Source organism: Cylas formicarius, unplaced genomic scaffold (assembly GCF_029955315.1).
Source record: "Cylas formicarius isolate icCylForm1 unplaced genomic scaffold, icCylForm1.1 PGA_scaffold_9__14_contigs__length_23061073, whole genome shotgun sequence".
Lineage (NCBI taxonomy): Eukaryota > Metazoa > Arthropoda > Insecta > Coleoptera > Brentidae > Cylas > Cylas formicarius.
The window spans coordinates 12,064,350-12,081,939 of NW_026844365.1; the positions used below are offsets into that span (position 1 = coordinate 12,064,350).

The 17,590-nt window shown below is 37.8% G+C and overlaps 1 protein-coding gene across 3 annotated transcripts in view; it reads left to right on the forward strand.

The window, feature by feature from the left end:
* The window catches only part of LOC132707247 (knirps-related protein-like), a 43,892-nt gene extending 37,815 nt beyond the window's left edge, over nucleotides 1-6,077 (forward strand). For all 3 annotated transcript variants that reach the window (XM_060679022.1, XM_060679023.1, XM_060679024.1), the window contains one exon: nucleotides 4,570-6,077. In XM_060679022.1, the coding sequence (XP_060535005.1) occupies nucleotides 4,570-5,526 (957 nt within the window). In that variant the 3' untranslated portion in view covers nucleotides 5,527-6,077. The remainder of the gene's footprint in view (nucleotides 1-4,569) is intronic.
* The last annotated feature ends 11,513 nt before the right edge of the window (nucleotides 6,078-17,590 follow it).

Genomic DNA, 17,590 nt, shown 5'->3' on the forward strand with positions numbered 1-17,590 from the left:
CAGTTAAAGTTCAGATCTTATAAAGAAGCTTACAAATAATGTTCAAGTATTAGTATTACTATAATTACTTCAAGACATCTTTGTGATTTTAAGTAATACATTAATGTATTAATTAACATTGACACATTCGTCCACTATAATTTTTTTTATTCCCAATAACAAAAATAGATAATAATTAGTAAATTTATTTGCAGCAACATGAAATCTTCCTATATGTTTTAAAATGCTGTGAAATTTTATTATAAGCTGAGCAGACATTTTAGATTGTGTGTACGAAGAGCCGACAAACGCCGTGCACTGTGGGTTACCAATCTTCTTTGTAGTTCATAGATTTACTCGATATTTTTATGCTTTTTTAAATTACTTTGAGCTTAGCATATAAATATTTTGCTGTAAAAGGCATTCTATGAATCCTTGCCTCTGACTTCTAACAAGTAGACTATTTCTCTTAGTTCAAACTTTATTAAATTCTCTTTTTCTCTTTTTTTTCCGGACTCACAAATCTGTACTGTTCATACTACTTCAAAATAAGTAGACTTCATTTATTGGTAGAATATTTAAATTGCCAGATCCTTCTCTGACAATGCTTTTATTATTTTTGGATGTCTTTTATAATTTTCTTTCCTTCTATTAGAATATTAATTTCATAAAATGTGAGTATTGTTTTGGAGATTTTCAGTAAATTCCGGCGACCCGATCCGGATCCACGCGATTTTCTGTCCGCTCACGAAATTAACCTTCGCGCGTGGGCCCGCTGATCCGATTTCGTTTGTCAAAATGCCGAACAAAAAAAAAACAAAGCGCTAAAAAATGTCTGGCGTCGCGTTGCGCAAATCTTTACGGTTCAACGGTCACATACACAATCGCATTGTGATATCGAGAGTTGCCGACATAACCTATAACCCAATTTGTCGCAATCAAGAGACCGCGTTAATCCATTATCGATTGCCGCGCGCAAAAAAAAAACGAATCGAGTTCGCTTTTCCTTTGTTATCGTTCCGTTACGTAAAAATTACGGCACGCAGGCATTACGCCGGCGCGTCCTCCCAAGAATGACAATCGGACGCGTATGGCCTACTCGATTATTTTTTCCCGCGACCGAATTTTCACGCTACGTCAGTGCGGAAAACGAAAACGGCGCGCGCGCGTGACGTCACTGCACGGCCGAAGCGATCCGTCAAAATGCGGCGTTGCCGGTTAGGTCGAAACGAGATGAGTTTTACGGGGCCTGCTCTTATCGAACAAACCCATTTTTAGGGACGGACTAGGTTTGTTGCAGCCATATAGCTATAAGATAATGTAGTGGCCCTACTACGGTAAAAATAGATGCGCCGCAGGTGGCTATGATGGATGGATATTTTGCGCATGCGTCACCCCTCCAACTCACTGAGTTGCCACATTGCTGTAATTTTCCTAGAAAATTGAATAATTCTTATAAAAACGCAGCATCAATCTCTCAAATACTTTGTGCTTTCGATACTTTATTCTTTCACCAAATTACAGCGAATGTGGCAAATAGTAGAGAAACACTGATGCCTATATATTAGACACTTAGAAACTGGAAAATGGACGTACACAAATATTTACATGTGAATTTACTAAACTACATTTTTAGGTACGCTTAAATAACTACGAAGGATGTTTGGGTAATATGTTTTAGTGTACAAGAATTACAGGAAATATAAGAAAGCAATTAAGCTGGAGCTAAGCTAGAACAAGCATAAGAAATAAACTTTCTTGAACATTTCAAAGTTATTTCAATGGAGGATAAACCTATGAGTTTATGAAAACTAACGTTTTACGCCGATGTACAAACAAAAATAGCTTACATTACATTGTATCCACAGGACTTGAAGAACAAAAACGCCAAATTAATTACAGAATTATACTGACACCGACGTAATTCTCACTGCTTTTACAGACTTCTCTTTTTGCCTGAACATTTAAAAGGATTTCGACATATTTTGATAAAATACTGCCATAACAATGCGGCCCCCAAACATCCCCGATCTGTCAGCGGCCATGTTATGTGTTGAAAGCCGCAAGATGTTATAGGTTCTATGGGTCATTAGATTAGAGAGGAACGTGACGGCAACGTCGCGAATCCAATGGTCTTTCACGTATACTAAATTTCACAAAATAAAAACAGAAAATTGAGTTTTAAATTGTTGTTTGGAAATTTTTAAACTGTCATCGTAACCATGAGAAAATCACGTTAGGTGTAGTGGTGTAGTAGTAGTAAACAAACACTTATTTCGGGGTAATATTTGGGAAAACGCAAGTGTAGAACAAAATCGATCGAGACGTTGTCCTGTCACTTTCATTCAATTCTGGGCGTCCCTCGAGATAATCAGCTTTTTGAAAGAAGAACAGTTCGAGGAGAATGAAAATCACTTTCAAAATCATAAGGTAGCTCCGATGGAAAAATCCAGAAAACGCTGGGCTGGGAGGATAATGCCACAAAAAGAAGCTCAGAGGAATTCAATTTGACCGCATTCTTGCATGTCATTACCTCTAATTGATTTTTGTTCCCAAAATGGTCATTAATTACTAAGTATTACTTAGTTTCTCGAATATTGGCCATATTAAAGCTATATACAATGCTGATATCAACAACTGACAAGCAAAAAACAATTTTGAGGTTGGCTTTAGTGAGGTCTCTGGTAGGTAGCCGAAATAGGTAATTTATAGGTATTAACTGGTTGTGTTAGAGGCGACTTTAGTAAGTCTAGTCTAGAAGTCTAAACTCCTGTCCCATCTAAGCTGTGTATGAAACTCTTTAAGAACTGGTAAACCCTGGTTGGTTTCAATCACTGTAACGAATGTTTTTCCATAACTCAGAGGCGCTTGGTGTTTCCGCGGAAACCCGGCAACGTCGCGAGAGAATCCTCGGCGCGACGAATTGCCACCGTCCTGCGGTTTTGGCGACAACTAGAGCGCAAACAAATCGGTGTGTTGCGTCACCCGAGCCTTGCGTCATTTTTTATGGCCAATTACGCGTTGGAAGTGAAGATGAGCCGATTAAACTAACCAAAACCATCCTGGCAGCAGCCGTTTTTTTTAATTCGCGCTTGTGGCTCATAGAAAAACGACTAGAAAAATCGAACCTTGTTCGACGCGGTTAAAAAAAAAACAAAAGTGTGCCACGCGCACAACTGCGGTGGCAACTTTCTAGGTTAGGGATAAACCGCGTTGCACACGACGCAGCCTCAAAGTCACGGCTGTCGCGGTCGATAAACTAGCCGCAAGATGGCGCAACGGTCGACGCGAGCGGGTCGACAACTCGAGCCCCTAATACGATTATTTTGAAGAAACTGATAAACTAAACTAACTAATCTTGCAAGTTGCCTTCACAAGTAACCTAGGAAAGTAATGCAGTTTCACCGATTGGTACACCATTAATACCAGGTTGCGTGGAGTTAAGGGCGTCCATTTAGATAATGTTATAACTACGTTCACCATATCCATATTAGGTTTAAAGGTAATCTTACTCATAATTTTCGTTCCTTGACTACAAGTTCACACAAAAAACAGCTGTTTCCCAAATCAGTATTAGAGCTTCACCTTGATGTGTCTTTCTGATTAGACTCCACGGTTCTTATAGTAGCTCCTTGGTGAAGCTCATTGCCACTGCTTTAGTTACGGCCATCCCACTCTCAATAGTTATCCTCCTCTTCTTCTTTATTTTCTACTTGGCTTCGATGCTTGTTAAACGGACAGTATATTGCATCTGTTCATAAACTCATTTCTTAAGGTTAGATTTTAGTTACTATCTTAATCTCTCTTTTTTAGTGTACGCATTTGAAAACTCATACACAACAATATAATAAAATTTTGATCCTATATTTTGAGTATCTTACTCTATCTCGTTTTTCAACTTTGGTATAGGAACAGAACTACGGGAATATTGATCGGAACTGCTTATTTAGTTAGTCCTGAAATATTGTGTACCTAACTTGCTTCCATAAATTGCTATTGACGTTATCATTACATTGAGGAAGCATTTTTGAATGCGTAGAGAGGAACATTCGTTCATTCAGATACTTCGAGATTGACCCTGGTAGATGAGCCTATTGTTCGAGCGTCGCAGACCCATTTACATAACAGATTCAACCTCCCCGTTTTGAATGAAATTACACGAAATTAGTCGGACGATTACACAGTTGGTCGACGATGCGAGCGCTCGAAAGTGTTAAACTGCGCCGAACGGAACGCCGACCATGTCTTGGAACTATTACGCAGCGTTTCCGACCCACTGGTACAGATAGTCGACAATGCTATACGTCGCAATTTTACTTTTCCACTTAATGATCCGTGGATAGACGTGTCCGCCGTTGTTGTATGAGGCATTGCTTAATGGTGGCGACCTCTTACTCTTGTGCTTGTGCAAAATCTGAAACACCACTATGGATGTCTCCGAAATGAAAAGGTTCTTAAGCCTCGTTCCAAGTACTGTGCTGTCCGCTTGCTAACAGGTGCATTTCCACTGTTTTATGAACTGATTTCAAATATGTAGTTTTAATTAAAATGCGACCACAGACTATAACTCTACTTATTCTCTTGTTGCAGTCGTTCTTCGGCAGATCCTACAACAACATCAACTCAATCAACGATTGCAAAAACAACAACCGATGCGTCATCAATAAAAAGAACCGGACCGCGTGTAAAGCGTGCCGCCTGCGCAAGTGCATGGCAGTGGGCATGTCCAAAAGCGGTTCCAGATACGGCCGAAGATCCAATTGGTTCAAGATTCACTGCCTGCTCCAGGAACAGCAGCAGAAGCAACTCCAGGAGACCGGAGAAGAGCACCCGCCCCCCGAAGTCATGTCGAACCAGTTCACTTCGCCGCCGCCGAACCACACGAACCCGATGGGCATGAGGTTGCTTGGCGCGAATCCTTTCACGCCACCGTTGCTCCATTTGCCACGAACGCGGGAGGAACTGATGCTGTTGGGGCTGGACGAATCGTTCAGGCATTCGGCTAGTCCGTCGGTGAGCTCCCCCGAGTCCCACAACTCCGACTCCTCCGTTGAGGTGGCCGACCCCAGGAGGATACCTCTTATACCTGGCTTGCTACCGCCGACATTCCTCCCGCCTCCGGGTTTGCTGTTTCCCCCAGGATACCCGCCGTTTTATCCCGGGTTGCTGCAGCCCGCAGCTGCTAACAACAACAATGACCGCCTGGTAAGGAACAACAACCCAGTGGTCGAGGCGAAAGTGAAACGGGAGTACTTGGATGCCGTGCTGCAACTCCAGAGGACGACCACACCTCCGGAGGAGAAGGTGCGGACTCCGGTGCCTGTCCCGAGTCCCATTCAAGACACCCCGATAGATCTGAGCATGAGGACTATGAGCGAGAGGGGCTCGTCGCCAGCGGGTAGCGAGAGGTCCGGTTCCATAGCCACGGAACGTGGCCTGGGGAGCGAGAGGAGCGACGAAGATAGCGACTGCGAGTCGGAAACTAGGGAAATGAGTAGAATCAGTTTGTTGAGGCCCACGCCGTTAGACTTGACGACGAAAGTTTGATGACGCGATACGTTCTCGTATTTGTTTTCTTTTTTCATGCGGAAATTTTTCCGGTCACGCCGCTTGCGTCGGGAGTGCCTTACGTTTGTTTGTTGTTAACTTTGATAGTAGGAAATGTAACATATTGTACATAATAGAGAAGTTAAATTATCCAGACGAAAGTATAGTGATATTACGTGTAGAAATATGCTGTTTTTTGTTCTCTTAGTGAATTTAGTGGCCAGTAATGTCATAGTCGTAGCGTTTTTTTTTCTTTAATCCTGTCGATCGGCGTCGCGACAGTGGCGGATCGCATTCGAACAGTGCAATGTTGTCGTTTTTCCTTATTTATTTTTTTATTTGTAAAAAAAAGACAAACGTTACTCGCCGCGGGCATTCGAGTGTGTTTTTTTTATTTTTAGCGGTTTTTTATTACAGATATTTTTGTTTGTTAATATTTTGTATGTATGCGAGTGATCTGAATAGTTTGGGGACCAGGGCCAGTTTTTGAACGAATGTGAGTGATTCTTTTTGTACAAGGCTGCTTGCAAAACAGTTAATAAAAACTATTTAGAAAAGACTTTTGGATTTATTTCGACGTACATTTTGGTTGAACCAGACAAGTTTGGAAAATCAGTTACTCAAAAATACTTTATTCCTGCATAGCATTTCGCAATAAAATTATTGTCAACGTTTGTTTTAAGACGAGAACTCTTTCTGTGCTATAAATAAATTAACGCCGACATTTTAATAAAAATGTTAATTTAATAACAAAAATATTTGTTGATATCCCCTTTCCAAGACTCTGAAATTTGATAACGCAATGGTACCGGGTGATGCACTACTAAAAATCAAAATAAGACTGCTTGTTCAATAGATATAGACTAGGCGAAACTATATCAGTATGTAAAGAATACGAAAATACTGATGTGCTCTTTATTTCTACCACAACAAACAAAATCAGATCTTTCAATATGCATAAGTAAGTTGCAAAAGCACAAAATAAAGCAATAAAATTAATTTTGTCTGCACCAAACCTGATCCCTACCGAAATCATCTCCAAAATATATTCAGTTTTAAAAAGAAATTAAATAAAATGTTTTGAGCAAACTAAATTAATAAATATATTTATTAGAAAAGGGGCTACTTAAATCCACGGCAGTACTAAGTCAAAATCAGGATGAGCATAACTACAATACTGGAAATTGAAAAAAATATTGAAAAAAAACCACAAAAGGAGTCCGATGTTTTTTCCACAGATCATTCTTCTTTAGTCTGAAATAAAACGATAAAATTTCCGGTTATATACACATTACTGGCATCATAATCCACGGAAGAATTTACAAAATGAAATTATTAGTATCGGCATGCAACAACAACATCACCAGCAAAAATCGCAACTACTTAGTTCAAGGAAGCATAAACGATCAAAATGATTTCGCGAAGTGACGATTTAGCCTCAAAAAAAGCAAACAATTAGAAATAATATAAAACAATCTTCTATTACCCGTCTCGGTCATTAGTATTAACGTGTATGATAAAATAAAAAATTTCTATCCACGTCTTTCTTTAAAAATTTTTTTCTCACAAATTCGATATTGCCTTCACTACCAGAACCATTCCTGTCTAGATCGAGTTCGCTGGAGAGAGGAGACAGAAACGGCACTCCGGCGATCTATTTGCGCATTCTAAAGCGCAGGAAGAAATTTTCTGCGCAGCATTGCAAATCTGTTATTAGGTAACATGTTATAAGCACATTATTGCTTTCAAGTGTTCAAAAATTACCATTTAAGGAAATACAGTTAAATATTCTGTGTCAACGTAGACTATTAAATAATAAAATCCGAATTCCCGAAATAATTTTTTACCGAGAAACTTTCACCGATTCGGGGCTCGGACATTTTCCATTTTATCGCCGAGTTTAATACGTTTGATCGACCCAGATCGAATTTTATTGGACAATATGTTTTTCGAATAGCCGAAAGAATTATGCAAAAATTTTAAGTTTTTTCCGATTTTATGTGACAGCTTAACGCGGCGCACGCAACCGACGGAGTGTCTGAATTATTTATGAATGTAAATCGCGGAAGAAATATTCATATATGCTCGCGCTCAAAAATACGTTCGTATAATAAAGTAGAAAATATTTAGATTAATAACGAATTGCGCAAAACGCGATCCGAAAGAGTGACACGTGTGTGATCCGATTCTCGCCCGGTATACGAGGCGGTCACGTAAGAAAGAGAACTACAGGGTGACCCAAGTTGGTTAACTATCAATTCCTCGTTTAACATTACAAGTGAAACGAAAGAAATAAGAAAAATATATGTGTGTTGAACACATGTGTGAAATAAAACGTTAAGAAGGATAAACGCATATTCTGCTATTGCACAGAGAAATTAGGAGAAAACACCTAAACTTTGCCGTTAATATTTTATTTTCTTTTGTAGGTTAGGAATTATTTAAGTTAGGCAGTTATTTTTGTTCAGCCGATATTCCTCCGTATTTGTAAGAATGAAAACTGTACATAAGGAATTCAGATTCTGAAAGTGAAACTTCTATTGCGAATTTATTCTCTAAAAACTCCAAATTCCTCTCAAGGTATAAGTAGTATTAATTTTTTCTTGGTATATATCCATATTACATCCATGAACATATCCACAGAGTTCTGTTAAAATTTTTGTACTTTCCTAAACATTCTATTCTATTTTAAAGTTAGGACCACCACGTTCTCATTCACGTTTTATGTAATGTCGTATGATGTTCCCGTCTAAAGAAATAAAAGTTTATTTCGGAGTGTCTAGTGTAATTATTTAGAAGTATATTAAATACATAACAACAGTCAATATCATACGGTAAAGAGAGAGAAAATACCATTCATTCATTCGCCCATTTTCCGGCTTCCGCCGAGAATTGGTTTTTTGGTCACAGAAAAACATTTATAACCTGGAGGGTGCCTTAAGAAAAAGGAACAGGACGGATCCATCACCCTCCCAGGGAAACGGAAACAACAATTGGGAACAGTATTCAAAAATCTTGCACCGATAGCAAAAAACGGCCTCCACCGCTTTCCCCGCAGACCATCCGGCCTCCATACCAGCGTGAATAGGAAAAAACAGGAAAAATTTTTGGGGACGATTACAAGGGATTCTGTAGGGAGCGAACGCCATGTGCAATGCCACCGACAGAAATTATCACAGTATAATCAATAATCGCATACTAAGAGTTCCGCCCTCTCTTAGAATAGAAATGGATATGTGGACGTTTCGCCAATCAGAAACAGTTCCGCTGACCTGTTTCCGTCAAGCTCTGAAGAAGGGATGATTGGTGAAACGTCAGCAAGTTCGACTCAGCAAAAACCGACGCAGAAGGAATCCAGAAGTTTTGTAAAAAGTATTACAGTAGCTTGTCGAAGTTTCTTTGAAAAATTAAAATGAAATAAATGTTTGTTTTGTAAACAATAAAACGTGCAATAAATATAACTACTATTGCATCAGTATTTTCCACATATCCATTTCTATTCTAAGAGAGGGTGGAACTCTTAGTATGCGATTATTGATTATACTGTGATAATTTCTGTCGGTGGCATTGCACATGGCGGTTTAACTTCCGTTCGCTCCCTACAGAATCCCTTGTAATCGTCCCCAAAAATTTTGAAATCGGTTCCCGCAGAGTGAATTTAGTGTTTTTAGTGTTTAGTGAATGTTTTACAGGTGTAATAGTTGTCCTCCCCGCTGTTTTTTCCTATTCACACCGGTATGGAGGCCGGATGGGCCCGGATGGTCAGCGGGGAAAGCGGGGGAGGCCGTTTTTTGCTAACGATGTAAGATTTTTGAATAGTGCAGTCTAATTTGGTGACCTTCAAAAGCGTAAACGCTTACATTTTATGGTTTTCTGGTGGTTAATGATTATTTTGTTTCGAAAGCACCATTCTGCAAACTGCTTTAGCATTGTCGGTTCCATCTTGGTGACGTTTCGCTGCCGGCTTCTTCAGCGAAACTTCAAATAGGCTAGAAATGGTATCGTCAACTTTGACAATGCTCTTTCTGAATCTTTCTGGTGTTTAACAACCAATATGACAGTTCATCACTATTTTCGGTTTCAGCATTTTAATCAATTTTTTAAGAAAACACAGTGTATGAATATGTGTTAGACACCTAGGGGTCATAAATTTTATGGTAGTCGCAGCTCGAATATTATTTACAGCTCCATAACCAAAACTAACTATAGCTATAGTATTTGTTTGACCATTTTACTAATTTAACCGAGTCTTTGAGAGGATTATAATGGAAGTGAATAGCTTCAGATGAGATAGCAGAGTCTTTCTTGTCTCGCATACTTTATTTTCCAGAAACCAAATTCTAATGTTTACGTTACTAATCGTGCCAAGAAAACGGACACACAAAAGAATGTTGTTTGCTTAGGTTACAGACGTTTTAAAATCAATCGCATCTATAAAAGTAAATTGCTAATGGCACTTAAAAGTGTAGGTGCTGCCGATTTCTCCTAATAACGCTTTTTATTTGGCGAACGTATTATCGTTATCGGAAAGTGAAATTGACGATAATATTTGTAGAGGATATTACGATGGTTCAGGTGAGGTCGCGTGGACCAGACGCGAAAAATCCTTCCGCGCTTAGTCTTTGTTCTAAAACACGTCTAATTAACGTAATTATCTCGGTAAGAAACGCCGCTCTAACCCAATTAAAAACAATTTAAACGATGCAAGATACGATCGCCCTTGTATATCATACGGAATATGCATTAACTAACCAAGTTGCGACACCCGGTGTCTCGCGTTAACAAATTCTCTTCTTGGGTTCATTCATTATGGAGCGTCGGATATGTGTCAAGTTTTTTCCTAGTTTCGTTGCGATCGCCTCGACGGTCGGCCATTATAATACGATTGTTTACTCGGAAAGATTTCAAAGAGCGATAAAATTCGGATATTAAAAGGTTAACTGTAATCCAATTTCCTTTTTGCAGCCTTACACGTGCTTCCGATTGCATGTCTTTTGAAATCATTTAAAAAAAAAATAAATTGTAACAGCTTTAACGAAAGGAGTGCTCTTGAACTGAGGTGTTCAGATTTTCACGAAATTATTATTGTATTCTAAACAAGCCAGTTATTACAGAGTATACCGACCACCAATTTTACAACAGGTTCATAAACTTAACAGACACAACATTTTCTAAAAATGAAGTTGAATTTCTGGAAAAAGTTTCTACTTTAACTAACAACACTCGAACATTAATAGACATGTGAATTAGCAATTAATAATAATAATAATAATATTAATAATAATCATTTATTGTCTGACGGATTCCACATCCATTTACAAGACAATCTAACAAGTATATGATACATCATTTAAACACAATAAAGCAAAATGCATAAACAAATTAAAGCGCTCACACTTGTACTCGTACCTTAGTGCCTATGCGTGATACAATATCAATTGCCTAAACAAAAAAATTTGTTTTGAGAATGTTTGATAACTGATTATAGGAGAGGTTGAAAATGTCAATATCACTACAACGGTCATTGAAAAGATACATAGCATTGTATAAGGGGGTTTTTATAAGGAAATTTTTAGATGGGGTAGGCTGGTGGAAAATCGGCGAACTGCGGACAGATCTTTGAGGAACATGGAGGGGTAATTGCATTAAGAGCTCCGAGCAGAGGAAGATAACCGCTAGATAGTTTCTTCGCCATTTTAAAAACGGGAGTTCAAATCTTTCCAAAAGTAATGACTGTTCAGTACCCCGCGCCGGAAACACTCCGTCAGTTTTAAATGCCAGGAATTTAACGAACTTTCTCTGTATACCCTCCAATTGGTCTATATATTTAACGTGAATGGGGAACCAGATTGTCCCACAGTAGTCAAGCTTGGATCTGACATAGCTATAAAACAATGCTTTGAGAGCCTGAATGTTCCGAAATTCTTTAGCGTTACGAAATATAAAGCCCATCGATCTTGTTGCATCTTTGCAAATGGTTTCAATATGAGAGGCAAAGGACAGTTTAGTGTGGTACAAAATTCCAAGGTCTTTGAAAGAGGTGCATCTGGTAATTGGAGTAGTTTCCAGGCTGTAGTTAAAAACTATTGGGCGCTGTCTGTCGTCACAGAACACTTATCCGGATTCAAATGAAGATTGTTTGCCGCACACCAGTTATTCAACGGCTCCAGGTCCCTCAGCAATGCTGTACAGTCGGCAATGTCCACCACAATCCTAAACAGCTTCAGGTCATCGGCAAAAAATAGGGCGCAGCTAGTTATGTAGTCGGCTATGTCGTTAACGAATAATAGGAAGATCAATGGAGCCAGATTACTGCCCTGAGGTGCCCCGCTTGTGGCTTTAAACCTCGAAGAGCGGTGTTCACGAATCTCTACATACTGATATCTATCCTGTAGATATGAAGCAAAAAAGTCTAACAGTTTATTGCTGAATCCCATTGCCTCAATCTTCTTCAGGAAGATAGCGTGGTCAACTCGGTCGAATGCTTTAGAAACATCTGTGTATAGTACATCAACTTGAGATTTATTATCTAGGGTCTCTCCAATATACTGAGTAAGACATGTTAGATTGCTGGCTGTACTTCTATTGGTAAAGAATTCGTGTTGTTTTTGGGTAATAACATGCTTCGCTTGTCCATAGATGCACTCGTACACAGAAGACTCAAAAATCTTAGCGAAGACCGATAGGATGGAAATGGGTCTGTAATTAGTAATATCGTTTACACAGCTCCTCTTGAATACAGGAGTTATTGAATTGAATGAGTAATTGGAAAAACGGTAAGATTCCAAAAATATGGCGAATTAAAGTGAGATAGCCAATATATTAAAATTTGTATTCTCTTTCTGCTGATCGCAAAAAACGATAAAATCGCCGGCTCCCTTCATATAATAATAATTTTGTTGTTGAGCGGAAAGAAGATAATATTCCTGGAATGTTATCGATCTTCGGCGCAATATGATTTACGCGCCCTGTTGACAACCGTTAGCGTCTTGAGCCGATTATTTCACATAGTTTTGCATTTTCGTTGAGACAACAGGTGTTTTAATAGTTAGTGAAGTTTTGATTACCTGCAATTTGAAGTTTGAGAGTTTAGTGAGTAGAAGGTGAGTGGCTATTTAGTGATGGTTACATAGAAATATTAAAGTTGTATTTCTGTATTGTACAAATGACAGATTCATCGGATTCAAAGGGAGAACGTGAAGGGAAAAGGCGAAAATTGAACAAAAAATGTCACATAAAAGAAACGGAAAATTTAGCTAGACAACCAGGAGCACAGTTTGTTACACATAAAGGTAAACTAGTTAATGCTACGATAACCGGGCCGGATTGCACGTGCCGTAAAAAATGTATGGCAGATTTTACTATTGAAGAAAAACGTTCAGTAATTGAAATTGTTTATAATGGACGGGCAAAGAATGAAAAAGATACATATCTTAAGGGACTAATACAAAGATACGATGTTGCTAGACATCGTCCTGCAACAGCAGAGTCTAGACAAAATCCTTCTTCTTTCAAATATTTTGCTATGAAAGGTACGTGCAGGGCTGAAGTTTGCCGCAGTGCGTAAATGAGTTTGCATGGTCTCTCGAATACAGTAGTACAACGCTTAACCAAGCTCCGTGGAACTAAAACTTCACCATTTGACATGAGAGGAAGGAATGCAAAAAACTGATGACCATATCAAATCATTTCCAAAAAAGAGTCTTATTATTCTTCTAAGTTAATTACCTACTTAGATGCAAGTTTCAACATCACTAAGATGTATAAGCTCTTCATTAATGAAAATCCTGATTTGAGAACTCACGTCAAGTATGAATATTATTTGAGACATTTTCAGGAAAACCACGGATATCGGTTTGGTAGGCCTCAAGTCGACGTTTGCTCGACTTGTGAAGACTTGAATGAAAAAACAAAGTCGACTACTCTTAATGAAGCAGCAAAGAGGTGCGCAGTTGCAGAACTTATGATTCATAAAAGACGAGCATCCAAATTTTACAAAAAACTTCAAGAAATCAAGGAGACCTGTAAAGAGAGGAATGACGTTGGAGCCATAGTGTTTGATTATATGCAAAATCTTCCTATTTCATTAATGCAAGTTCAGGAAATGTTCTCTCTGCGAAAACTTTGGTATTATGTTTTTAACATTCACAGCCTTGGCAACGACGTGTCGGTCTTCTATACTCATACAGAGGGACATGCTCAGCGAGGCCGTAATGAAGTCAGTACGTCCATTTTCGACTTTATCACCCAACATATTCCTAAAGAAGTCAGAACCCTCCATGTTTTTAGTGATGCGTGCGCTGGGCAAAACCGCAACCATACTCTAACCAGGTTGTTTACTGCCCTGACCATAAATGGCAGATTTGAAGTTATCCATCAATATTTTCCCATTCGAGGTCATAGTTTTTTGCATTACGATAGAAACTTTTCTGTTATCAAACGTTCTTTAAGAAAGTTTGACCGAATTTACTCTCCAAAACAATACAACGATATCGTTACGTCTTTCAAGAAGAAAAATCCCAAGTTTCAAGTAAGGCTAACAAATATCGACATAGTTGATTTCAAATTCTGGTGGCTTTAAAAAGACTGCCAAAGATGTTGAGAAAAAACAGTCTTTTACCATAAGCAAATACAGGAATTTAACATATACGCATGCAATGAGAGGCTATATCAGAGCATGTGAATCTTTCCATTTCAAAAGCATATAATGGGAAAGTTTCTATCAACTATAAGAAGCTGGAAGATATTTCCAAAATAGTTCATTACATACCCGAAGACTACAGAACCTTCTATAATGAATTTCTGGCCAATCCCACTGCAAACAGAGAAACCAGTGACCCAGAGTTCTTCATTAACGCCCTCATTTGTTTTTTTTAACTAACTTTTTGCAATTTGAGTGGAAAAAGGATAAATTTTTTGTACATTCAAATCTGGAATGTTATCCTTCTTCCAATCACCCATTCAATTCTCACAACATTAATTAAGATTTTATTGTTATTTTTCGGTATATATAGTAGCAGGTAGTTTGTAAATATTACATTTGATAAAACACGCTGCTGTCGAAGCAGTTTTCATGTGAATACATATATTTTCTTGAAAATCTGAACTTTTAGTTCTTATTTATTCTGGTGCTGGACTCTTTCTTGTTCTTCGTTAACAAAAACCAACATGAACCACTGATTGTTAGCAAAAAAACTTGGTCTGGAACGGTAGAAAAACAAGAAAATATAAATTTATATTCAAGAAAAAAGGAATTCTTGATATCTTGAATATGGTAAATCGTAATTTTTTTCAGTACTAAACAGCAAAAAATTATCTTCCTTGAAACGTGTTGCTGCCGACCTAAATTACAGAGGCCCCTGCGAATATAGTTCCTTGAATCCTTAGCCTATGCCTTAAACGCATTCTGTCCTTTCGTCTTTTTTAAAATGTGGTTGTATATAGTCAATTGCATTTCTTTTTTGGTAACCATGTCTATCTCACATAAGACCTATGTTATTATTATAGTAGGATTTGGTATAAGTCTATGCACTTGTATGAAAGATTCTATGATGTGTAAAAGCACTATTCAGAAAAATTAATCAAACTAACTGCTGAAGACAATCTGTCAAGTTCAAAATTTACATTCTCACTACTACACTACATTACACTAACCTGCACTTAGGTCCATTGACTTTCTGAACAGCGATTTCCAGATGCTTAACTCGTTTTTCCAAAAACATTTAACGATATCTATGCATATTTTGAGAAAATATTGAAATAAAAATGCCGCATTCAAACTTATTGACGATCTGTCAGGGTCCATGTTGGTAGTTGAAGCTCTGTCGATGCAATGCTTTGATACAAAAATCTCGTAATAATTACAGAGCGTTTCCAAAATATTAAAGAAAAATTTTTGTGTTCTCATAAAATTTACTATAGTTTATGCGTTGGAAATATAATAAGATAAAACAGGAAACGGTAAATAAAAAATGTCAGTTATTCTAACCGTACTTAGCGCGAAAGTCTTTAAATGCCGCCGAATGTTGAAAAACTGATAATTTTTTTGGGCCGCTTATACAGAAAGCAAGACAAATTTAAAACCTCATTTTAAATGCTATCCGAGAATGTATTTCCAACGACCACAGAGCAATGCATTTTCTCCATTATATTTTCAGTTAATTAACAAAGACAACTATGCCTTTATACGCGTAAGTAATGATATAATTACTAGAAACCATTCAAAATATCATATTATACATTTCCATATTCGTACGCGTATATATGGGCATTTGTATGCAAAATTTAATAATAACGGCATGTGCATGAGGATAGTTGCGGCAGCGTATCTAGGATTGACGTTTGGTTATTAAACAATCAACTAATTCAATAATTCAATCAATTATTTTGTGTCCAAAAACTAATTTATCAATTTTTCACACCTCATTTCTTCAAATTAGTTTCTTAGGAGAACTCGAAATGAGATTTTCCTAATTTGGAGTGTATTAGGAGGACTTTATTCAATTTTACTTCTTCTTTTTATTTCTTGACTCCTGTTGGTAAGATTTCTGAAATTGTTTGATTGGATTGACAGTCGCGGTCTATAATTATCTCTTACTTGAAATTGTTTCATATTAGCAATATTAATATGGATAATAACGTTTTTTATATCATATTACTGGCGACTTTAGAGACAGTGTCGCCACTATACCCGAGATTTTGAAATTGATAAGCCCGAGTATCGGGAGGCTTTTCGGCCGTTTCTTATACCCCGGGTTTCATACTTTGACAATAAATATCGTCAATAATATGATATTTATCGTTATGTCTTCGAGCCGCGGTGAGGATTGCTAAATAATATTTAACACCAAGTTCCTTAAAACTAGATACATTTAACTGAAACTTGTTCCTTATAGAACAAAAATTTTAAAATCAAAACCAATCAAGGTTATATTCTTGTTTTTTATTTGCGACTTCAATAACACAAAATATGATAAATTTAAAAATTAAAATTAATCAATGAAATCGGATTAAAAATCTAACGTAGCTGCCACAAGAAAGAATAAAGTTCGTCGGTTGTCTTAAATGTCTGATTTGGGACAATTCGGATGCAAAGGACTGAATATATTAAAATGGTCCGCCAACTGGCAAAGTTTTTGGGTTAAAAACCGTCATTCCCTTATCTCTCGACGAAAACGATCGAATTATTCAAATTGAAATTGTCTTCTGATGGTATCGAATATGTAAATGCTAATTGAGATTCTATGCCAATAAGGCATAGATATTTTGGGGAATTCAAGTTGCCAAAATTAGGTCTGGGCCCCACCCGATTCTTTTCTTAACAAATTTCAAGAGATTGAAGTATATAAAACTGCATTTAAATTTAGTACAGTTATCTAAAACAGCATAATTTTTGGAAAAATGCCAACAGACGCTTAAACTTGTTTAACAAAACGAACGATTATTAAATTTACCAAAGTAAACAATATAAATATAATCTTTTACAATTTGACTTGGTTAAATTGTCTTCCACTAAGGCTTGAAAAGTTTTAAGATAAAAAATATATGTTTCAAAAGTTAATTTTATGAAAATTACAAAAGCTTGTAAAGAGTCGTTACATCATCACTTTAAATAATAAGAATTTTCCTTTCGTTTTGAGGTTCTTGCCAAACCGTCCATCGTCACCGAAAATTAATTAAAGCTGGCAATTACGCGATTTGAAAGCGTCCGACTTCAAATCGCTAATAGATTTTAAACAATCAAATCTAATATTAAATTTCAACACGCGTGTTCCCAATGGTCTCTCGCAACGGCAGGTTTCGCGCGAAACGAAACGCCCTGTATAACGAAACAATGACCACGCACTAAAGGCCCATCGATCAGGACCGGTAATTACCGGACGACGCTCGTGGACTCGGCGATTTACGAGCCGCTAGCGCGACGGGGGTCCGCAAGCGGGTCCCTGAGGCACCCCGCGATTCTCGCGCTGCGCCATTTGTCGCGGCAACAATTGCACTCTATTTCACGCGTCGCCTTCTTGATTTGTGGGTCAGGGGAGGTTTTGTTTTGAAATGAGTCGGCCGA